General features: G+C 32.8%; 2 protein-coding genes across 3 annotated transcripts; both read left to right on the top strand.

Moving 5' to 3' along the window:
* The first annotated feature begins 7948 nt into the window (after positions 1 to 7948).
* Positions 7949 to 14292, top strand: LOC114177016 (cullin-3A-like). 2 transcript variants are annotated; one of them, XM_028062237.2, is made up of 3 exons: positions 7949 to 8508; positions 9093 to 9147; positions 11978 to 14292. In XM_028062237.2, exons 1-3 carry the CDS (start codon positions 8448 to 8450, stop codon positions 14013 to 14015), a joined length of 2154 nt encoding a protein of 717 aa, XP_027918038.1. In that variant the 5' UTR covers positions 7949 to 8447; the 3' UTR covers positions 14016 to 14292. The 2 variants fall into 2 exon arrangements, with proteins under 2 accessions (XP_027918038.1, XP_027918037.1); XM_028062236.2 differs by lacking the exon at positions 9093 to 9147.
* Positions 14293 to 15971: 1679 nt separating this feature from the next.
* On the top strand, positions 15972 to 17039 carry LOC114179741 (hevamine-A-like). The gene has a single exon (XM_028066167.2). The coding sequence runs from the start codon at positions 16047 to 16049 to the stop codon at positions 16929 to 16931; it is 885 nt and encodes a 294-aa protein (XP_027921968.1). The 5' UTR covers positions 15972 to 16046; the 3' UTR covers positions 16932 to 17039.
* Positions 17040 to 25731: the final 8692 nt, after the last annotated feature.

Here is a 25731-nt window from a genome sequence, read left to right as displayed (position 1 = left end):
CTTTTACATGTCTAGGAGCACCCCTTATATAGAAGAGTTTAGGGGCCTCTAAGCAAATAAAAGATACCTAAGGATGTCTCTACAAAAACCTAACCCTAGCTTCTAGAAACTAGGTCAAATAAGGTTACAAAAATGAGAGACAAAAGAGCCAACTATGGTGTGTGCAAGGCTAATTTCGTTCTAGCACAAAAGGAGACAAAGAATGTGTCTCATATGTCTCCAAAAAGTGGTCAAAGTGTGCTAAAACCAAAGGAGACCAAAGGTACATAGGTACACTTGTTTTATGCCTTTTACTTTATGCTTTATGCCTTTGCTTTACTCTCTCATCCACATCATTTATGCTCCCCAATCATCATGCACCACCTAGCATTGCTTTCTTACTCCTAATTAACCTACAAAGCAAATAAACATAGATTAGTATGTTGGCTTAAGTCAAGTCAACTATAGTCAACAAGTCAAACCTAGTCAAAGGTCAACAAGTCAACTAAAGTTGATTCAACTAAGTCAACTTAGGGAATCAAAAATAACAAACACAAATGAAAGGGATGAAGGATTAGTGAACTTCCTTTCTAAACATGCTTAGTCTTCTTAAGCATGTGCCTTCATCCTTGGTTGGGGTCAATCCTTCATCACTTGCTTAGGTGGCAAGTCACACCTCCCACATGTTCCTTTTTGGCTCCAATATTCAACTTTCTAGACTCCTTTTTCCCTCCACTTTTTGGAGACTCCTTGGTCTCATTTTAGCCTATAAATAGAAGGCTTAGGAGATGTATTTTTCAGCTTGAAATTGAGTAATGAATTGCTGCCCAAATTTGTGCACAAATCTCTTTTGAGCTCACCTTAGAGTAAACTCTTCTCTAGTTTACTCTAGTCTTCTTCCTTAGGAGTTGGTCTCACCTCTCTTAAGAATCCCTTCACCTACACCAAACCAAACACCGTAAGCTTCTTTCCTTCATGCTTCCGCATCCAACACCATCCATGGAGCCTCCATTCTTCATGCAAGCTTCAATGGAGACAAGAAGAAGCCATCAAAAACTTTTTATTTTCTAGCTAAAATATCAGCATTTAAATTTTTGTTATCACAAACTGTTTTTTACATATGTAATTTTGACGGTTATTTTAATTGTCAATAATTTTATTTGTGACTACTTTTAACTCTTAAAATCTACAATTTTAACCTTCAGAAATATAAGATTGTTACGAATTAATGATTGTCCATTGATACACTTACTCATATGATTGATTAATTTGCTACAATTACTCATATGATTGATTAATTTGCTACAATTACTCATATGATTGATTAATTTGCTACAATTACTCATATGATTAATTGATTAATTACTCTTTAAGAGGTTTAGGTATAAATATTTGTATTAACTATTTGATTTATATCTTTTATGATTTTGTATCTATAAATAAGATTCTTTCTATTATTAGTAAGACACATAGAAAAGTTGTTCTTCATTCTCTCTTATTCCTTTTCTTCGTATCTCTATTATTAACTTTATTTTATAACACATTATTAATACGATGCTCCAACCAACTTAGCGCTAGTAGGAGTGTTTTCCCCATAAAGATAGTGCTCTACATGCCTCAATTCAAGCTTTTTTTAATCCTTTCTTCATTTACAATTGTATCTTATATTCTTATTTCTGTGATAAGAATCTTTGACTTTATCAATTTTAATCTATGTGTTATTATTATTATTTTTATTATTATTATGATTATTATAATTATTATTTATATTGCTTTTTTCTAACATTTAACTTTGTTATATTAATTTTATAGTTTCATACATGAAATATGATTACTATTATTATTTTATGTGCTAGTTTTAAACATGTCAAACCTTGCAAATTTTAATTTATGGCCTAAAATATTACATGGAAGAATTACTTATATCGAATATTAGAGGTTGAAATATATTTAGATGCAATGGGTCTTGGTGATGTCATTAAAGAAATAAATAAAGCAATTGAGAAACTAATTTTCTTCTACAACAATAATATTGTGAAAAGGGATTTCTCAAATATTATGAATTTATTCCATGTCTTATTGAGGTTGAACAAAACAATGAGCTTTTGATGAAAAATCGTAAGACTCGCCCATCTGGTTTTGCTCCATTGCTAAAAGTGAATGCATCAATATCTCTTATTCATATTTTCATGGTCATAGTCGTGGCCTTGATTGTGGTTGTGGTAGGTGGACATGGTCATAAAGGAAATTTCAAAGAGACATTTTGTCATAAGAAGTGGAACAATAATGTGAAAAGGTGAAAATAATGAAAAATGAAAATATAAGTTATCATTGCGATTGTAAATGACATTTGAATTGTACTTGTTGTACACCAAAACATCTTAAAAAATAAGGAAAAGAATATAAAAACACACTTTGCTTATGAAGATAATGATTTTGATTATGGTCATATGGATGCCACTTGATATTGTTGTTTTCTTTGTTATACCAGATGGAAGGATTGATCACCTCATTGGTGATGGGAGTGTTAAGATTTTTTTTTTCTTTTTATAAAATGACAGAAGAAGTTTGTACATGATGAAATTTTTTATTTTGTTTCACAATTTAATTTAAGGTAAGTTTTCTATGGTATTTTTATATTTAAAATATGCATGTCTAATTTTGATATTATGTATGAGTATAAAAATTAAATTTTCTTTTATATCATAGAATGTATATGTGAATTAAGTGTAGTATGAGCATTTATTATTATATAATAATTGTTATAGAAGTTTGAATGGAGATATTCAAATACCAATATTATAAATTATTCATATATTACAAAATGGATATCTTTTAAGTTAATGATTATTAAAATATAATATTATGTGTAAGAATATGAAACAAGGTTTTGATATGGATTTGTGGTTTTGATATTGTTATACTATACATATATAAAGGTTCAATGATTTTCGGAGATGATATTTTATACTTAGCTTTATTTTATAAATATAACTCGTGAAGTTGTTTAATTTTGAATGGTACCTACAACTAGTTGAGGTTATTAAGTCCATTGAAATTTCATTATATGTATGATTATTTGGTATGTAGTAGTGTTGTATAGACTAATAAATATATTATGTATTGCTAATAGAGCAATAACTCATACAATTCTCAAGATTATTATTTTTTTCTTGTTTAGTTATGCGAGAAGTCAATATTAACATTATTTCTAATACTACAATTGAAGACTTTAGAAGAGCTACTATACTTCTACCAAGAAATCTAACATAAATTTATTAAATTCCAAGGATATTCGTCTAAATGGATATCGTATTGAGACAAACAATGAAATGTAAGAAATCATGCAACAAAATGATTCATGTGTGGACAAAAACCAAAAGGGATAGTTAATTGGGTTCTTAATAAAAATTGTGCTTTAATTTTTTTTTTCATTTTAATATCAAAGTTCAATTAAAATTCTTTCTTTTATTTTAATAACCATAATAAAATAAAGAGAGTAGGGAAGAGGAGATTTCACAAGGTTATACTAGTCCGGATTAAAAGACCTTATGTCTAGTTGTCAATATCTAAAAAACAAGATTAACTAAATCACTAAAATAAATCACAAATACAATCACAAATAAGAAAGTTTAAGGTCTAGAAAACACCTCTCTTGAATCACACAAGAGATGAAGAAACACCTTCCTTGAATCACACAAGAGATGAAGAAACAATTTCCTTGAATCACACAAGAGATGAAAAAACACCTTCCTTGAATCACACAAGGAATGAACACCTCCTTTGAATCATACAAAGTATGATCGAATTCTCCTAGCAACAACAACACTCAATCACTCAAGATCCCACTTGGTGAAAGTTATCGCTCTACCCACACTAGATTTTTCATAGCCTTCCCACAGAGAGTTATCAAGTATTCATACTTCTCTAACTTCTATATATTCAAATGAAAGTCTACCACTTTATTTATAGAAACCTATTGAGAAATTAGGTTAAGAATATGAAAAGTTAAGTCACAACTACCACAAATAATCGATTATCATAAGTGACAATCGATTCCAGATAATCGATTATCATAAGTGATAATCGATTATCACAGTGCATTTTGTAAAAATAAAACTTTCTCTCAATGCTTTGTTGTTTGGGTTCTGCCTTTTGACTCTTGACCTACTAATTTAACTATTTTAAATAACATACACATATTACAAGACTTAAACAACTAAACTCTTAAGTCTTCAATTAATCTCTTGAATCCAAGATCCATGCATTCTTTAAGTCTTCAACATTTCTCCATAAGTCATCATCATCATAAAAAATCCTTATTGAAACAAGATGTCCATCTTCTTCTTTTTGTCAACATGAAAGAGATATGGAATGTCTTTATATCACTAGACTTGAGTTGAATAAGAAAATGTGTATTAGAGAAATTATCAACCTTCTCTTATGGTTTGTACTACACATATATTAGTACAATTAAAACGAATGTCATTGTAAACTAGAAGTTTACAAATCAAAATGAATTCCATGTTTAACATGATTAGTTGGATGGTTTGTACTACACATATATTATTACAATTGAAATGCATGTCGTAAACTAGAAGTTTATGAATCAAAATGAATTTCTTGTATGGCATGATTAATTGGGTCATCTAGGATCTATTTACGAAAAATAGTTAAGAAAGTCATGTGGACACCCACTTAAGAGTCAAAAACTTCTCCAGTCCAATTATTTTTCATGTACTGCATGCTCATAAAGAAAAGTTGATAATATGACCATCACCAGAAAAATTAGACATGGTCAATCTCATTTTTAGAACGAATATGGGTCATATTCGTGGTCCGATAAACTAATCATATGGATCATTTGGATATTTCATGGTTTACATTGATGCATCAACTAGATGGTCACATATTTGTTTATTATTGACTCGCAATCAGGAATTTGCAAAGTTATTAGCATAGTTAATTAAGTTAAGAGCTCACTTCCCAAATTATCCGATTAAGAATATTCGTCTTGATAATGTTGGTGAATTTACATCTCATGCTTTTCATGAGTATTATATGTCAATTGGAATTGAAGTTGAACATCCAATGACACATGTTCATACTAAAAATGGACTTGCAAAATCATTAATAAAATGTTTCAAACTAGTTGCAAGATTATTACTTATGAGAGCTAATCTTCCAATGGCTACTTGGGGATATGCAATTTTGCATGCTACAATATTGATTCACATCAAGGCAACAAGTTATCACAAATACTCTATTATGCAGTTGGGCTTTGAGCTTTCTTTTATAAATTAGTTTATGCTTTTATCATTTGGGCTTAGGCGTTCTTGTAGGGTTTTCAGGTTTGCTTAAACTTATGTGCCTATAAATAAAGGTACTAAAAACTGATGTGGACACTTTTAGTCATATATTGAATTTGATTTCATTAAAGAGAAGATTCTCTTTGTTCTTGGCTTAGGCCTCCAGTTCTTATCAAAGATTAACATCTTTGTGGCGAATCTTCACTTGACTTATCAATCTGCTAGATTGTGGCATCCTCTATCTCTATCTTATTCTGCGTTCTTCACTAATTTATTCGTGTTGTGCCTCTTGATGATTCAAATTCAGAAACGATCATAATCTTTCCTGGATAGGATCGTATCATTAGTGTTATACAAGCACTAATGTATCTTGCTAATTATACTCGACCTTATATTGCATTTGTTATAAATTTGTTAAGCAAGATATAGTTATTCACCTACAAGAAGACATTTGATTGGAGTAAAACATATACTTTGTTACCTTAAGGGTATAACGAATATGGGCTTATTTTATGCATATTATTTATCAGATCCTCACATTATCACAATGGTTGATCAAAAATAGGATATTTGTTCACATGTGATAGCATAATATTTTCATGACGGTCTAGGAAACAAACCATAACAACAAAATCTTTAAATCATGTGGTAGCACATGTGGTAGCATTACATGTGGTATCACATGTGGTAGCATTACATGTGGTAGCACATGTGGTAGCATTACATGAGCTAAGTCATGAATGTGTTTGGTTAAGGTCTATAATTCAACATGTGCGACAAACTTGTGGTCTATACTTGGGAAAAATAGAATCAACAACCATATATGAAGACAATAGTGTATTGTTGAAGTGAAATGGTGATATTCCAAAAGATTCATTCATGTGAAAATGTGATAGATCTATTTACAAAGTCTTTCCGAAGGGGAACTTTTGAGCAATTGGATTACAAGATTGGACTTTTCCATCTTAATGATGTGAGTTTAAATGAAGGGAAGAAATATAAGATGTGATGAGCAATATTGTATTAAAGAATACAAAATATTTTACTTTTTTTCCTTCACTAGGTTTTTATCCCAAAAGGTTCTTCCTAACAAGATTTTAACGAGGTACATTCTATTAACAAGGTACATTGATTTGATATAGTATATAGTTACTCATATGAATTTGGTTGATTGATTTGCTACAATTACTCATATGATTAATTACTTATTATGAGGTCTAAATATTTGTATTAACTATTTGATTTATCCTTTATGGGTACATCTTCTATCTATAAATAAGACTTTTGTTATATACTATCAGTAATAAGACATAGAAAAAATTGTTCTTCTTTCTTTTCTTCTTTCCTCAAAATTTATATAAATTTAATAAAAAATGTCATTATAATTTCAAAACAGTTATAAATTACAATCACACACCATAACATAATCATATTATGGGTGAAAATATATATCGTGTTTATATATATATATATATATATATATATATATATATATATATATATATATAATATACTTTTATTTGAGTGTGTTATTTTTTTATGTTAATATAAAAAATGAAATTATTATTATAAAATTAAATATAAATAATTTTTATAATTTTGTTGAAAGCAATTTTTTTATGTATTCGTAGGTAATTTTTTTAATTAAAAATTTTTTAAGTTTAAAAAGAATAGTCAAATTAAAAAGTAATTAAATTTAAATAATCGAATACTTAAAAAATAATTTTGATAAAATAATTTTTTTAATACATATAATTTTTAAATTATAGTTATATAAAAAAGTCTTAATCTATGTCTTCTATATATAAAAAAAGAAGAAATTTCCCTATTTTTTATAATTTTATCCTTTAAATATTGTTTTTAAATTAAAATAATTAAAATAATCATTTTTTAAAATCTTAACTGTTATTTTTTACCGTTTTAAAAACTTTTATTATTTTTTAGTCAAAAAATTAACTACAAAATAAATACAAATTACAAATAATTTATATTTAATTTTATAATCTATAACTATATATAAAGAGGATTCCCTCTTTTGTGTCCACATCTCATAATTCTAACTTTACCCTTTACAATATAATTATTTGTTAAATTTTTAAAAATTAAGGGTTACTTTTATAAATTTTTATAAAACTATTTACTTATCTCATTTTTCTTTTTTCTCCTATTCATCCACAATTATTTTCTCATATTTTCTCTATACATTTTACTTTATTTTTGATAAATATAATTTTATTTTGTTTATTAACTTAATAACATTATAATATCATCTATTATTAATATAATATCATATATATTAAAAAAATGTGTGCACACATGCACAATAGTACCGTGTGTAGACTTAGTTATAATAATAAGAATATCAATAATTTTATTATTTTATTATTAAAAAATTGAACAGACTATATGTTTTCAACCGTGAGTAATTTAAATTGCTAAATAACTATTTATTCATATTTTCATTTATACTCGTACATATTTTATTTGAACTAGTGATTTTTAAAAGAAGCACCTTATTTTATAGAGTTAATACATTTATTAAGATTTAGATGTCTCAAATCCTTTTCTAAATAAGCTAATAATTAAAACATTAAAATAGTGTGCACTGTTCATCAACATTGCAATTATTATTATAACAGAGGCGCTGAAATAATTCAACTACGAAACGTGAAACTTCGAAATGAAACGATTCGTATCCTTGAAACCAAACTTGAAGGAAAACAGAAAGCAGCCGTATCATCGTCATCCTCTCTTCTTTTGAGAAAGCAAACAAAAAAAACAACAGAAATTACTCTAAATTAATCGCAACCCATTCATCGGCTCCAAGTGTTTCAAATCAAATTTCATTGTTAATCCAATTCTCCAAATTCACTCATAATTTCCCAGCGCGCCAAATTTCCTATATAAAACGAGATATGCTTTAATCTTTCACCTCAATCTTTACAGCAATCACATCAATCTTGCGTTTTTTCTCTAATCTCGGGCGGTTTTGGAATTTGGGTTCGAAGAAAGCTTTGATTTTGGGTTGTGGGTATTGAGATTGGGATTAGAAGCTGAAAATGAGTAACCAGAAGAAGAGAAATTTCCAGATAGAGGCGTTTAAGCATCGCGTGGTGATGGATCCCAAATACGCCGACAAGACATGGAAGATTCTTGAACATGCGATTCACGAGATTTACAACCACAACGCTAGTGGTCTCAGTTTTGAAGAGCTTTACAGGTTCCCCCTTTTCATTCTTACAATTATTTTTAATATTCCGTTCCCGAAACAAATCTTGTTTATTCGTGATAAGCATCTGTTTGGCTGTGCGTTATCGATTATGTAGTTGTCTTATCTTGATCTGAATAAGGTTTGGAGTTCATCTCCTGATTAGGATGTGTAATATGATATGGGGAACAACTTGTAGCATTTGAGGTTTTTGGATTGTTCAAAGTGGGTGAGTACGAAAACAAATCTTATCATGTTTTCTGGGTTTTCTAGTTTTGTTTTTGGCTTTTCTTGGGTTTTTCATGGGTTATTAAGTCTATGATGAACTGTAAAATATAAGGTAACTTAACTAAATCGCCGAGAGAGTCAATTTGCTGTGCAATCTTTTGGTGTTGAGGATCAGCAGCTATATGTGACTGGTGTTGCAATTAATTGTTCGTATAGTTCATCCTTTTATTTTGTGTCATGAAGCTATTACATAATTATCAATCCTTTGTGTTGGTGATCAGAAGCTATGTATGCCCACTTTTCCATCATTGGTTTAAGCACTAAATAATTTTGGATTAGTTGCTCAATAATTTTTTGCTATGGCCCAGGAGCAGATGACGAAACAGGTAAACAAGTGTACGAGGTTTGTACAATTGGAGGAAGGTGGGTATATTTAAAGGCTAGCCCATACTGATGGCGTTCTCTAGCTAAATGCAGAATTAGATACTTAGGCTCAGGTCTTATGATTAATTGCTGGATATAGTGGGATTATGGGCTCTGCCTGCATGAAGAATGGGAGATCTAACCCCAGCTTGATGTTATTCTTTCTGTGTTACAACAAGCTAGATTAGGAAGAGGTTTTGGCTAAATTGTCAAAATCAAAGAAGAATAGGGCATTCTGCCCAGGAGAATGCGAATATAAATACAATTTAATTACTAGTTTGTCAAACTGATATTCAGCCCACCAAATTAGCTAAACTGCCATTCATACATTAACCATACAATAGATTATTCTAATTAAGCGAATAACATTTACAATTGCATGTAATTTTCTTGTCATTTATTTTGTTAACATCCCCGTCAAATTAATGTTGGTAGATACACAAGCATCAATTTTCCGAGTTGAAATTTGTGATGCTGACTTGTCGATTGTTTAGTGAAGTGGTTAGTTATTTGAACTGATTTTGAGACATGTGTAAATTGACGACTCTACAATTATATGCTTCTTAGCTAAAATGACTAAAATTAAATGTGTCATGTCCGTCCATGGTAAATGGGATTAGCTGCAATATGTATAGCACTGGTGTTGTCAACATGCAATGTAGTGGGTTGTGATTGAGAAGATCACACAGTTTTATTATTTCAGAACAAGCAACAAACGATGCTTCAATGGATAACTTTGAATTTGTATTGTATTTCTGACATTTCACTTGAGATAAATAAAGAGACAATATATTTTGGGGAGCTTGAATCACCTCTCTTATGTTCTCATTTATATTGATAGATTTCTGATACAATGAGTAGATGGGAGGGTAAAAATGGGAAGACATACCTAGAGTCCTAGGTACGTACAACACAACATTGTTTCAATAAAATCTATTTAAGACCTATTCTAGCACTCCTCTTCAAGTTGGAGCATACAAATTGTATGTACCAAGCTTGAAACAAATAAATTCTATTTGAAGTCCTCTTAAGGATTTTTTTATCACATCTGCAAGTTGATTATTGGATACGACAAACTTCATACAAATTTTCTTGGACAACAACTTTCTCAAATAAAATGACAACCAATTTCTATGTGTTTAGTCCTTTCATGAAACACTAGATTGGAAGCAATGTGGAGAGTAGTTTGGTTATCACAATACATCTTCATCTTCTAAATCTCATAGATGTTTAATTCTTGATTTTACCCATACAAGTTCATAAGTAGGAGAAGCTATTGCCCTATATTTAGTTACGACAGTTGATTGGGCAATTTCATTTTGTTTCTTACTTTTCCAGGAAATAATATTTCCTTCAAGGAAAACACAATATCATGTGGTAAAGCATATGTTCATATAGGATCCTACCCGATCAGCATCATAGTACCCAGGGATTTGAGTATTTCCTTTATCTTCATATAGCAAACTTTGTTCAGAAGCTTTTTCGAGGTATCTTAGGATACATATGGTAGTATTCGAATGATCAATATAATGAGCTTGCATGAACGAACTAACACCACCACTTGAAAAAGAAAAATCAGGTAGCAATAGGAAGATAAATAAGTTTCCCAATTAGTCTTCTATATCTTTCTAGATCAGAGAAAGATTTGCCTTATTATGCCATTAATGTTTTATTTGGGTCCATAGGACTATCTATTAAAGCATTGGATTTGTCATTTGGATCCTCCATTGGTAGATAATAAGAGGAGGTGATGATGATTTACATGGATTCTTAATAGGATTTGGGTTGTTAGGAGCAGGAGAAACAAATGACTCAGCTAATGATATATAAGGAGGATGATAGGCAAGGGAAAAAGGAGGGGGTCTTGAAAGTATACTATAGGAAGAAAAATAAAAATAGAAACAGTTAATTGGTTAACAGTTAGTTGTTATGTGAAATGAGATGAAGACCTTTCGTAAAAGCCTATATGTTGTCATGTATAGGAGAGGAGAGGGAGAGAATGATAATTTTGTAGAATGAGCTTTAACTCTTTGTGAAGGGGAAACCTTTGGAAGAGAGAGTTCTCCTATTTTTGTGTTCTTTCAGTCTATTCAATAAAGACTATTACTCTTTGTTCTCTGTTCAATCTTGGGTTTGACAGTCAAATAATGTATGTAAGGGAGAAAGGGTAAGGCTATGGTTGGGGAGCTAATCAAACTAAGTCCTTTAAATAATAGTTAGAAATTAGTTAGAAAGGTAAGGAATCAGTCAGAATCTTTTCGGACAGAATAGGGTTCTCTTGAATTCACTTTACTTGTATTTCTGATTTCATTGATCTGAACATCATTTGGGTGTATTTGGCCCTAAATTTCTTCATTCATTTATTGTTTTTCCTCTCAAAACACTAGTTGAGTCTATCACATAAGGAAACTGTTGTTGTAGCAATTTATATTGATATTCATTAATATATAATATCTTATTGAAGTTTATAGTCAAACGTCCTTTACTATCTCTCCATGATTACTCAGCTTTGATAATACCAAATTGATAAATGATTTTTTGCATAAACATGAATTTGGTATGTGAAATTTTCTTATAGACAAGCACATTAAGAGGGCAAACCTTGACCTAAAGGTAAGGTTGTTGCCTTGTGACTTACAGATTATTGGTTCAAATCGATAATAGCTTCTTTGCTTATGGAGGTAAGGCTGTGTACTAGACCCCACCAGGTGGGAGTCTCATGCATTAGGATTACCTGCATGTACACATTAAAGGATCTAATGCTTATTTTTCTTTACTCAAGGGAAAATATATGTTTCTAATTTTTCTCCTTCTATTTGTGTGGATTCAGAAATGCGTACAACATGGTGCTTCACAAATTTGGTGAAAAACTCTATTCAGGGCTGGTTGCAACAATGACTGGACATCTCAAAGATATAGCTCAATCTGTTGAAGCTGCTCAAGGAGGTTCTTTTCTGGAAGAGCTGAACAGGAAATGGAATGATCATAATAAAGCATTACAAATGATTAGAGACATACTGATGTACATGGATAGGACTTACATTCCAAGCACCCAGAAGACTCCCGTTCACGAACTTGGGCTGAACCTGTGGAAAGAAAATGTCATTTATTCCAGCCAGATCAGGACTCGATTACTGAATACACTTCTGGAATTAGTACATAGTGAACGCACTGCTGAAGTTATTGATAGAGGAATTATGCGAAATATAACAAAAATGTTAATGGATTTAGGCCCTTCTGTTTATGGGCAAGAATTTGAGACTCATTTTCTTCAAGTTTCAGCTGAGTTTTACCGGGTGGAATCCCAAAAATTCATTGAGTGTTGTGATTGTGGTGATTATCTGAAAAAAGCTGAGAGGCGTCTGAATGAGGAAATGGAAAGAGTGAGCCACTACTTGGATTCCAGAACAGAAAAGAAGATTACTAATGTGGTGGAGAAGGAGATGATTGAAAATCACATGCTAAGATTAATCCATATGGAGAATTCTGGCTTAGTGCACATGCTTTGTGATGATAAATACGAAGACTTAAGTAGAATGTATAACTTGTTCCGTCGTGTTACTGATGGCCTTTCAAAAATACGAGAAGTGATGACTTCACATATGCGAGAGTCTGGTAAACAGCTTGTTACTGATCCTGAAAGATTGAAGGATCCAGTTGAATATGTGCAAAGGCTCTTAGATGAGAAAGATAAATATGACAAGATCATAAACTTGGCATTTAACAATGACAAGTCTTTCCAGAATGCTTTGAATTCCTCTTTTGAATATTTCATCAACTTGAATCCTCGCTCTCCAGAGTTTATTTCACTATTTGTAGATGATAAGCTCCGGAAAGGTCTAAAAGGGGTTAGTGAGGATGATGTAGAAGTTACTCTTGACAAGGTGATGATGCTATTCCGATACCTCCAAGAAAAAGATGTATTTGAGAAGTATTACAAACAGCATTTGGCTAAAAGGCTTTTGTCTGGAAAAACAGTCTCTGATGACGCAGAGAGAAGTCTCATAGTTAAGCTCAAGACAGAGTGTGGTTACCAATTTACATCTAAATTAGAGGGAATGTTTACAGACATGAAAACCTCCCAGGACACGATGCAGGGCTTTTATGGCTGCCACCCTGAGCTGAGTGATGGCCCTACGCTCACTGTTCAGGTTCTTACAACAGGGTCTTGGCCAACTCAATCTAGTGTCACGTGCAACCTGCCAGCAGAAATGTCGACACTGTGTGAGAAGTTTCGGTCATATTACCTTGGTACGCATACTGGGAGGAGATTGTCTTGGCAAACTAATATGGGCACAGCAGACTTAAAAGCAACATTTGGGAAGGGCCAGAAACATGAGTTAAATGTTTCTACATATCAAATGTGTGTTCTCATGCTGTTCAATAATGCTGATAGACTTAGCTACAAGGAGATTGAGCAAGCAACTGAGATTCCTGCTTCAGATCTTAAGAGATGCCTGCAATCATTGGCTTTGGTTAAGGGAAGAAATGTTCTTAGAAAGGAACCAATGGGTAAAGAAATTGTTGAGGATGATGCTTTCTTTGTTAATGATAAGTTCAGCAGCAAACTGTACAAGGTAAAAATAGGAACTGTAGTTGCACAAAAGGAATCCGAACCGGAGAAACAGGAAACCCGACAGAGAGTGGAGGAAGACCGGAAGCCCCAGATTGAAGCAGCAATAGTGAGGATCATGAAATCCAGGAAGCAACTGGATCATAACAATCTTATAGCTGAGGTCACGAAGCAGTTGCAATCACGTTTCCTGGCAAATCCAACAGAAGTGAAGAAACGGATTGAGTCTCTCATTGAGAGGGACTTTTTGGAGAGGGATGATAGTGACAGAAGATTGTACCGATATCTTGCCTAGAATTGGAGAACTTGTTTCTGCGATCACAATGTATCTTATGAACCTGGTGACAAATCACCTTTAAATAGCTCCATTGATTTCATTGTACATTAATTTGTTTTCTAATTCTTTGTGATGTTTCATCTTTTAGTAATCTGTATGACTGTATCCTCAAGCAAATTAGGGTCCTTTCCACCCATGTTTGTAAGAGGTCAATTTGAGGAAGTCTTGTGTACTTTATCCTGATAACATTGTTTGTTCGCAGCTCGGAGGTAATCGCAAAATTCTTGTATTCAAATGGAGTAAATTATACCTTTGTTTCAGAAAAATTGAGATGACATTTATTTAGTACGTAAAAGATGGAGAGTGACATCAATTTCAGTTTTCTAAATACAAAGGTTGTTCTTTCATTTTTCCTTATACAATGTTGTCTTCCAAAGAATAAAAATAATTGTTGCGCCAAGTTCTTCTTCAATGCCGTTAAGGTAATTGTTGCCGTACGCCTTTCAGCTAGAAAAATTCCCCGCTAACCTTGCGCCTGCGTCAGGTTACTATTAGAGAAAGATACTGGTCAAAAAAACGATTTTTCTCATGTCATGCTTGATTAATTATTTGTCTGGTACCTACGCAAGAAAAAGATTAAAAAATAAACAAAAAGGGAGATGTGTTTTATGTTAACATTCGTGTTAATAGGTTAAATATGTTTTTAATCTCTTAACTTTAAGTGAAAATTGAAAATAGTCCCTCTTGGAAATCTTGACCCAATTTAGTTATCTAACTTTATAGATGTTTGGATTTAGTCCTTTTAACAAAATTTTGTTAAGTGTTAAGTTCATTTGACGTTTCAAACATATTTCAAGACAGTTTCTTAGCTAACATTGAAGCGAAAATATGTCAAGTGGGGTAAACAACTCAAATGCTCTCATGAAACGCATTTAAAACGTTAAATAAACTTTAAAAAAATTGGTTAAAAGGATTGAACCCAAATATTTCTAAAGTTTGAGAACTAAATTAGGCCAAGGTTTCAAAGAGGGACTAAATTCAATTTTCGCTGAAAGTTAAGGACCAGAAAACATATTTAATCTGTCTTAATATTATTGGTTAAAACTTATAAAAAATTATAAAATAATGAGTGAGGTTTACTTTTAAGACCTGAAAAGTTATAAATGTTATTGAATTTCAGTAAAAGAATTAAGAGTTTGCTAATATTTTTAAAGAGAAAGCATAAATAGTGTAATATAGGATATGAAGATGAAGGGTGAAGAAGTAGTTTAGCTCTTGAGCCCTTTGGTATGGATAGTAAAGTTATAATTTCTTATTAACTAACAGAAGATCGTAGACAACACTAAGTTTGTTGTCTGCTCTTAATACCATGAACAGTGAGGGGACAAAATGCTAAGTCTTCCGTTCTCTTTAGTCTTCCTATCTCCTCTGAAATTTCAGTTATAAGACTGAAGAAATGTAGCAGTAGCAGTAATTCTATTATTGTAATTTGTAATCATTATTAAAACAACATGAAAATAGCAAGTTTCACAAGGACAGTTTCTTGACAATTACAAGACTTTTAGCTCTTCACCATCAAAGTCGATGAAATGAAAATTCTCTTCCGCTATTTTTCAGTATACAGCTACTATAACCATTGTTGTTATTATTGTTTTAACGTGAGAACTGAAGCATAGTACGAGGGAAATCAGACATACGAAGGGTACAGCTGGCAGTAACTGCTTAATGATTGTTTCACAGAACAATTTAAAGTAGTGGAACAAAAATCAATATTACAACTGAAAACAGACATAAGAGATGTCAAATAGAATTATAAGATTGGTGGCTGTTTAAATGGGATAAGCTTCAATGACTGTATTTTAAGCATTTAGTGCGAGGCGAAGTGACCGCCACGCAATATTCTTAAGAAAAGGACGAGACTTTTTGTAGGCTTAATTGTCGAGTTACCTTTATAAAAGCCACCAGCATGGTTTGTCAAAGTAGCAACATAAATTGGTTGAGAGATCTTTTCAGGCAATTCAACACACAGTGGCATTGAAATCATCAGAAATGTCAGCGTCATTGTTGTGCTTGGTGTTGTTAGCAGTAGCAAAGGGTTGTTATGGTGGAGAAATAGCAATCTACTGGGGCCAGAATGGCAACGAGGGGACGCTGGGCGAGGCTTGTGCGACAGGGAACTATGATTATTTGATCCTAGCCTTTTTGCCAACCTTTGGCAATGGACAAACTCCTATGATTAATCTTGCAGGTCATTGTGACCCATATAGTGATGGGTGCACTGGGTTAAGTTCAGACATCAAATCTTGTCAAGCCAAAGGCATCAAGGTGTTGCTCTCTTTAGGAGGAGGTGCTGGAAGCTATTCAATTGCATCCACTGAAGATGCAAGTGTAGTAGCCACATACCTTTGGAACAACTTCTTGGGGGGACAATCACCCTCTCGGCCTCTTGGCCCTGCTGTTCTTGATGGTATAGACTTTGACATTGAAGGTGGATCAAACCAACACTGGGGTGATCTTGCAAGGTTCCTCAAAGGCTACGCCATGGCCAAGCAAGGGAAGCAAGTCTACATCACTGCAGCTCCTCAGTGCCCTTTTCCTGATGCTTGGATTGGAAATGCTCTCACTACAGGCCTTTTTGACTATGTGTGGGTTCAATTCTACAACAACGCTCCTTGCCAATACACTTCTGGGGCAATCACTAACCTTGAAGATGCATGGAAGCAGTGGATTTCAGCTATCCCTGCCAACAAGATATTCTTGGGGTTGCCAGCTTCCCCACAGGCTGCAGGGAGCGGCTTCATTCCTTCTGCTGATCTTCTTTCTAATGTGCTTCCAGCCATTAAGGGCTCTGCTAAATATGGAGGTGTTATGCTGTGGTCTAGGTATTATGATGCTCAGAGTGGATATAGCTCATCCATCAGGAGCCATGTGTGATATCTAAACTCGTCATCTCTAGACGTATGTATTGCACATTATGTATCTTCGTATTGGTGTATGTTCAAATATTTATGCATGATATGAAACATGTTTGGTTGGTTCAAATGAATAGAGTTAAATGTTGTGAAGCAGAACAAATTATCCTTCTAAGAAAATAGATTAGGTGTTAACAATTAGACCTCTCAATTTGGTAGGCGTATAGTGCTTGGTCTTGACCCACATAGGTCAGGGCAAAAGAAGTCACGGAATTATTAAAAGCCCACATAAAAAAGACTAAATAGGGTAAAATATAATAATAAAGGCCTCATTGGTCGGTCTAGAGAGAGTTAGGTCTAGTCCAAGTCAAGTAAATAATTCAAATTGGATCTAAGTCGATCTGCTAACAAATTGAGGTTGATAGAGTTCATATCATATTGAGTTGAATCAAGTCCATATTGAATATAATCAAGTCAACTAGATATGTCAATTTTGTCAAATGCATAGGACTTGGCTTTCGCTCATATGGATCGGGGCAAGAAAACCCATAGGATAAAAAAAGGTCACATAAGAAAAAGCTCACATGACCAAAATAACAAAAAAGGTTCTATGGGCCAATCTATGTGAGTCAATCTTAGGTTAAGATAGACAAAATTGGGTTAAACTTAAGTCAGGTAGGTCATTTGGGTTAGGCCTAGGTCAACATGCCTTTGGGTCAAACCAAGGTTGATAGAGTTGTTAATACAATGAAAGAATACAGTTATAATTATTTTTTATATTAAACTACGGTTAACGAACCATATTATATCCAGGCGTAGTAAAAAATGGAGAACTTAAGACTACCATTAAAAATCGTAGCCTATAGTATAAAATAGACTACGGTTAAAAACCATAACCTATAGTACATAATAGGCTAAGGTTCATGAATCGAGCCTATAGTACATAATAGTCCACATCATGCTAGGTTGAATCAAGCATATTGTTCATATAATTGAGTTAGGCCCACAAAAGTTTGAGTTGACTTGGACCTACGTATGGTCGAGTCGAGTTGGGTGCACCTTAACCAAAGGCAAGTTGTTCACACCTTAGACTGAGTTGAGTAGGGTATGATGTGCACATGAATTGATAAAAGAGCAAATGAAATCAAAACAAAAGTTATAAAAGAAAATTAGGGATACAAAATATTATCCAATCAAAATTTATTTTTAGATTATATATTTAAAAAAAATTATAGGTTGGAAAATGATTGACATTCTTAAATATATATAAAACGAATAATTCTTTTTCAAATGCATATATAACTTATACAATAATGTTAACAATTCCAATACCAATTAATTTAGCTAAAGGAAGTTTTTCAAAGCTAAAGAAAACAAAACGTTTTTAAAATTAATGACCTCTCAACAAAGATTAAATGAATTAGTCTTATTATCTATTAATAAAGAAATGTTAAATGAAATTAATTGCAACAATTTAATATATAATTTTACATTACATAAAGTTCAAAAAATAAATTTTAAATAAAATTGTGATACATTTTAGCATAAATTGTCTTATTCTTAATTTTGTTCTAGGCCTTCTAAACTCTTGAATCCTTGAAACTAGATTAAATCACTTGGCTAATTTTAAAGTCATTTTACATGAAACAATAGACATGAATAAAGGCATGAAACATAAAAAGCATTGACACCACGTGAGTGATTGTATTCAACCAATAATGAAACCTGAGTCCAACCATATAAGACATTGATATAAGGCATTGACACCATTGTTAACTCAAAATCTTAAAACAATTGGTTTATGGGCTTTTATTCTTATATAATGCTTTACTTTCTTATTTCTAACCAATGTGGAACTTAAACTCACTTTGATTCCTAACAGAAGATTCCTGCATGCATCCAGTATTCCCTGCATGAATAGTAAAGGTTCTCCGCTCTGCGTGTTTAAGCATTGGACAAACTAAGTGAAGACCATGGTAGCCGGGTGTATTAAAACAAAATGAATGTGAATGTTGGGTCACAAGTGTGTTATTTGAGTTTGTAGAGAGCTGAAGTTGAAAGCTGAAGCTAGTTCAGTAAAAGTCGTGACCTGTAGTTAAAATTCAGGTGAGAAATTCTGCATCTGAACATGTTTTCTCAATGTTGAATGGAGGTTTTGGTGAAGGAAGGAAAGAATACAAGGAGTGATGGTGGGAGTGAACGGACAGGATTTAGAATCCAGGGAGAGTGAAACAAAAGCTTGGCTATGTAAGAGGGGGAGGGAACACATTCTGAGTGTGTTACATAGCCTCTGGAATGGATTATGTGTGGTATTTAAAGGAGTAAAAATGATTCTGGTGGAAGGTTTGCAGGTCTGAAATTGATTATGGTAGTCCTGGAATCAATTATGTTGTGATTTTTGAAGGTTGCAATCGTTTTTGACCTTCGACGACTCAAGAGTTTAGAATAGTTATAGCAAACTTACGAAATAAAGTATTTTATTTAAAATTTATTTTTCCAGCATTTTGTTATGCAAAATTGGTTGATTAATTATCATTATTAATTTTATTTAATATTTTTTTCAGTAAATAATATGACTAATTCATTATAAATTTTTATTATCTTTAGTTTTGATAAATTTCTTTTATCTCAGACAAAAGATAGTGAAATTGAAATTGTTAATGTTATTTTGTAAGTTATAGGTACATTTGGAAAATAATCAATTCTTTTTATATAATATGTATAAATATTGATTTGGTACCCAAACTTTTTTGGAATGTTCAATTTAGTACCCGAACTTTAGGAATGTTCAATTTAGTACCCAAACTTTTTAAACGGGTTTATTTTAGTACCTTCCGTTAAATACTCTTTAACGTCATTTGGGTCCTGTTGAGCTGACACTATGCAACAGATACGTGGCAGAATTACTGAGTGTGCACGTGGATTAAGATGTAAAAATAATGAAATTAACTAATAATTGCGTAAGTTAAAATTTTGGGATCGTGATTACTGAGTGAATTGGGGAAAAAATTAGGTCGAGAGGGAATTAGGGCACAACACATGAAATCTGGTGGAGAAGGAAAAATCAGGGCAGAAAGCGGAAAGCGGAAATTGGGATTTAGGGTTGTGAGTGGATAGGCGTTCGACGATCGGCGAAGAAGCAGGGAGATTGTGGTTCCGTTCGTTGGAGAGGGCGAAGTTGGGAAGAAAAAGGTTCGGCAGTGAAAGACGGAGAAGGAGAATCTTTGGCAATCGTGGAAGGTGAGTTTTCTTTTGTGCTTTTTGTCTTTGTGCTGATGAATGCGTGGTATTGTTTTATATTTTCGAAGCTCTACTCGTTTTGGGATTTGTATTATATTGCATAAATGTTGTGGGGGGTTCTACTGTGGGGGTCCTTGTGTGTTTGGAATTAGTGATTTATTTGATAAATGCAGTGGGTTTCTGTGAAGTGTAAAGTAAAGTATGCGGTGGGTGGGTGGCTTGTGGTCCCCTTTATGACTTTATACTGTTTTTTTGTGGTATGGTTGTAATTTGTGGCGTTTTTTTGTGGTATGACTGTAATTTGTGGCTTTTTTTGGGTATTCTTATTTGACAGGGTAAGTGGTTTTACTATATTGGTTGTGATGTCTGATGATTGTTTTGAAGTTGTGCTCCACCATGGTGGCTATTTTATACAGAATGGTAGGTTAACTTATAGTGATGGGGAAATAGCTACATGGCTATGTGACCCGGATTGGTGGAGTTTTTTTTAGATTAAAGGGAAGTTGAAAGAGATGGGTTATCATGCTGTGAAGGAATTGTGGTATAAAGTTGGAAAAGGGTCAGTGTTAGAAAATAAGTTGAAGTTGTTGTGTGATTGTAAGGGAGCATTGCACATGGCAGATATTGCTCGAAGAAATGGGAATGTGCACTTGTTTATAGTACACATAGTTTCTGAGGCTGAAGTAGTTGATAACTTTTTGGAATACTACCCCTTAGGTGATGACAATATAGAAACTGGTCATGGAAATGTTAAGGTACAAGGGGAGATGGATTGTGATAGTGCTTGTGTAGGTGGCAATAATGGGGAGGCTGAATTGCAGGATGGTGGTAATAATGACAAAGAAGTTCACTCTGAACAGTCGGATGGAGGTGATAAGGTTGTGGATCCTGAATTGCAGGATGATGCTAATAATGAGACATGCAAAGATGGGATGGAGGATGATGGTAATAACCCAGATGAAGTTGGCTATGATAAGGTGGATGGAGGTGATAAGGTACATGATGATGGTAATAATGAGGCATGTAAAGATAGGATGGATGATGATGTGCAGGGTGATATGCAGGGACGTCATGATGAGGGAGTTGAAGATGTTGAAGTCCATAGTTGGACTAAATTAGAACCTCATATTGCTGATGGTACAGGGGATCAGGAATTAGAAGGTTTAGTTGATGTCAATGTTGCTTATGATGGAGATGCTACAGATGACCATAACTTGTGTGAGGACAGTGTTGAAGTAGATCTGTATGTCAGTGAGGGAAGTCAGGAAAGTAAAATGGGATTATCTGATAACGAATGGGTGTCAGACCACTTGGACAGTGGTGAAGAAAGTGAGGAGACAGTGGGGAAAGAAGAAAACACTAAGTCAAGCTTCATGAACTTTCGGATGCCAATAAACATGGAAGATTATTAGTGGGAAATTGGTACATATTTCATAGATAAGGCCCAATTTGTAGATGCAATTAGGACGTATGGTGTGCATTCTGGTTTGAAACTGAAAATTCAAAGAAATGATAACCGCAGACTTAGAGTTATTTGTTTGGGAGCTAAGGGAAAATGTAAATGGTTTGCATATTGTGGATATGTTCCTGCTAAAAACATTTGGCAACTAAGGAAAGTAGTTGACAAACACACATGTAGTAGAGAGTTCAATGTAAATTTAATAAATGCAAAGTGGCTAAGTAGGCAGTTGAAAAACACAATGAGAGATAATCCAAGTACTAGGGTTGTGGATATTCGTAAGAAGATATCAAGAAAGTGGAATGTGAATGTGAGTAAGTCAATGTCACGTAGGGCAAGGGCATTGTCCAATGAGGAAGTTGAAGGTTCTTTTAAAGAACAATTTAGAAGAATATATGATTATGCCCATGAAATTCTGAGATCTAATCTGGGATCAACTACAAAGGTTAAAGTGGATACAATTGAAGGGAAAACATACTTTATGAGATTTTATATGTGTCTTAAAGCCTGCAAGGATAATTTTTTTTGTTGTCGACCTATTATTGGTTTGGATGGGTGTTTTCTCAAAGGGAGATAAGGAGGTGAATTGCTGACAGCTATTGGGAGGGATGCAAATGATCAAATGCTGCCAATTGCATGGGCTATGGTGGAAGTAGAAAATAAAGATACATGGAGTTGGTTCTTGGAATTGTTAGTTGATGATCTTGGTGGTCCCAATATATGTTCTTCCATCACTTTCATGTCAGACCAGCAAAAGGTATCAACCATATGGATTAAACACTTATTTGTTTTTCATTTATCAACCATATGGATTAAACACTTATGAAGTGAATTGTTGAACAGGGTTTGTTGTCTGCTGTACAAGACATTTTGCCAGGAGCTGATCAGAGATTTTGCATGCGTCACTTGTATGCAAACTTTAGGAAAAAATTCCCAGGAAAAAATCTGAAAAATCTGATGTGGCAGGCTGTAGTCAGTACTTATCCACAACAATGGGAAACAACTATGCGGATGATTAAAGAAGTTAACTTGGAGGCATTCAAGCATCTAATAGCCATACCCCCTAGGTAACTGAACTTATACAATATTGTTGTCACTTTAACATTGTGGAGACATTCTTATACATTGTTCTCATTTTTGTGCATAAATAGGTATTGGTCTAGGTCTAGGTTCAACCCAAGACCTATGTCTGACACATTAGTGAATAATATGAGTGAGGCTTTCAACAGTGTCATTGTTGAGGCGAGGAGCAAGCCTATCATAAGTATGATGGAACAAATTAGAGCTTACTTGATGGATAGATGGGCCACGAACAGATCAAAGGTGACACCAGCTTCTGTACCAGGATCTGCACCTGCAACTGCACCAGAATTTGTAACACACCCTGCATCTGCATCTGAATTACCTGCACCTGCATCTGCAACACAGCCTGCACCTGCAACCGCATCACAGTCTACAACACAGAATGGACCTCCACCACCTTCTACACCACATGAGCAAGCAACATAGATAACTCATGGAACAGAATCATCCCAACCAGTCCACCAAAATCTCATTCCTCAACCAACACGTGGTAGACCTTTTTCAAGGCAAAAACTCCAGCATAGGAGAGGAGCTGTATGGAAACCATGACTTTAGGATTATTTTTAAGAATTCAGGCTGCACCTTTTGTAATGACTTTAAGTCTGCAACTTCACTTTAAGTCTTTCATATGTATTATGTTATTTTGGATTGGTATTGTGTTACCAATACTTTTGTCTGTGGTCGGATGTTTGTTATCCATACCTATGAACAATGTCCTTTTGTTATATCATATTTGATATTCAATGAATTTGTGGCAACTTATCCTGCTTTTGTTCAAATTTAAATTCCTTTCTTGTTATTTCAGTCCATGTAACATTTCAAATACCAGAAAAATAAATGCAGAACTTTAACAGATGGTTCACATTTTTCATAACTCCAAACTTTAATTCATTTCATTAAATTTCATATTACAAAACAACCTTCCAAACACCTAAAGTCAAACAACTTTAAACAGCTAATCTTTCACTACACAACTTTAAACAACTAATCTTTCACTACAATATCAATCTACATCAACATCATGGATACTAAAATCAGATTAACTACAACCAATAGACATACCAATCCAATTAATAAGTTGACCCACTTTCTCCATCCCTTAACTTCTTTCTCTAGAATATAAATCTTTCGCCTTTGCTTCAGAATAATTGTATCCTTTTCGTCATCACCATCTTCAATGCACTATTTAAAGAAATTGCACCCATAACAACCTTCACTTCCACCCTGTTATTCGAAAAACAACACAACAAACAATTACTTTACTATGCAACTACATCCAAACACAAACATAAACTTACCCAAACAAATAACATCATATGACTAACCTTGAAATTAGGGCATCCCCAAAACTGTCTCCCACCCTTCTTGATTGTTCTAGCTGTTCTCAACACAGCTACCACTCCGCAATTGCATGTGGGTGCTTCACCTAAGCCTCTACAGCCACCACTACTACAGCACGAGCTCTGATTTCGCATCACCCGTGAATTGTGAGAGCAAGAAGAAGATGATTGAACCTTTGACATTTCTTCACCGTTTCAGAAAAACCAGAAGAAGAGAAAACTAAAATTAGGTCAATCTCCACAACAAAAGGGCACTTTAATTTGATCACAAATAAATACAATCCAAGTCATTTTATGTGAACCCTTAATTCTGTCACGTATCTGTTGCACAGTGCCAGCTCAAGAGGTCCCAAATAGCGTCAAAGAGTATTTAACGGAAGGTACTAAAATAAACCCGTTTAAAAAGTTTGGGTACTAAATTGAACATCCCTAAAGTTCGGGTACCAAATTGAACATTCCGAAAAAGTTTGGGTACCAAATCAGTATTTATACCTATATAATATAATTAAGAATGTTAAATGATTTATCATTTTTCAAACTTATAATTTCTCTTAAGATATTTAATTTTAAAAATAAATCAAATTCATCGATATCCAACAACTTTTTTTTCTTTTGATAGACAATTGTTAGTTGTTAGTTTTTGTTAACGAGAGAGTTAAACTTATAACTTCTCCCACCCTCTCTTCTAAACCTCTTCAAACCCACCTTATTTCTCCATATTGTTAGCATAAGGGATCAATATCCAACAAATGATTAAGTTTTAAAGATTTTTCAAGGTTTAAACATTTTTCTTACAAAAATTATAATCTTGTGACTTTAATTTCTTAACACTAAATAAAAAACAAAAATATCTTCATATATTTTAAATTGTTCAAATTTGCTTTGAAGTATGGTAATTGCTATAGAAAAAGTAATTAATTCTAAATGATTATTGAAGAAATTTTACAATTTCATTCTCAATATTTTTATCAAATTGTTTCTAAGAAACTAAAGTTCTTTTCAACTCGATAGTAAATATTTTTTGTTTCCTAAACTTGAATTATCTTTCTACAAAGAACCTAACTTTGAATTATGATTCAATTAATCTATTATTCACCAAGAGACTAATCCTTAATCTAACTAACAGTTTTGTAGAAAAATTTCCAATTTCTCGTCAAGATATATGCAAAAAAAAACTTTTAAAACTCATTTCTAATTTCAAAAAGTATGGAAACAAAATTGAAAAAAGAAACACATTTCTAATTCTAATACAAATAAAAAGCATAATAAAAATAACAGCAATACAAATAAAAAAACATAATAACTAAAAATAATGAGATGAAAAATTCGGTATACACAGATATTATGAGATTCAAGAAATGAAGTCTATCAAAACTTAAAAAACCGGTCCCTTATCCAATTTGATTGTTGTCCAAAATCGGTCAAAGCACTACAAAACTCGGTTAAACAAAAAAAAAACTAATAAAACAAAATTTTATTTATTTAGAAAAAAATTAAAATATTGGTCATTTTAATTTTTTTTATTCAATACATAAACTTCTTATTATTTATAATTTTATGTATATTATTTAAATATAATTAATAGACATATTTTCCTGTTAAATAGGTTTCCTATGTGCGTAAATATTTCAAAATATTAAATACGTCCCCAAAATATTTATACTATTTTTGTCTCTCTAAAATTTAAATATATTGTGTAG

Source organism: Vigna unguiculata, chromosome 3, assembly GCF_037176805.1.
Source record: "Vigna unguiculata cultivar grain cowpea cultivar isolate G323 ecotype 2 chromosome 3, ASM3717680v1, whole genome shotgun sequence".
Lineage (NCBI taxonomy): Eukaryota > Viridiplantae > Streptophyta > Magnoliopsida > Fabales > Fabaceae > Vigna > Vigna unguiculata.
Note: the sequence above shows the minus strand (reverse complement) of the source record. Positions and strands in the feature narration are given on the sequence as shown.

Coding starts and splice junctions, on each gene's coding strand:
- LOC114177016 (XM_028062236.2), top strand. CDS start 8,348: ATGAGTAACCAGAAGAAGAGAAATTTCCAGATAGAGGCGTTTAAGCAT. Junction 8,509..11,977: donor AGTTTTGAAGAGCTTTACAG/GTTCCCCCTTTT, acceptor GTGTGGATTCAG/AAATGCGTACAACATGGTGC.
- LOC114179741 (XM_028066167.2), top strand. CDS start 16,047: ATGTCAGCGTCATTGTTGTGCTTGGTGTTGTTAGCAGTAGCAAAGGGT.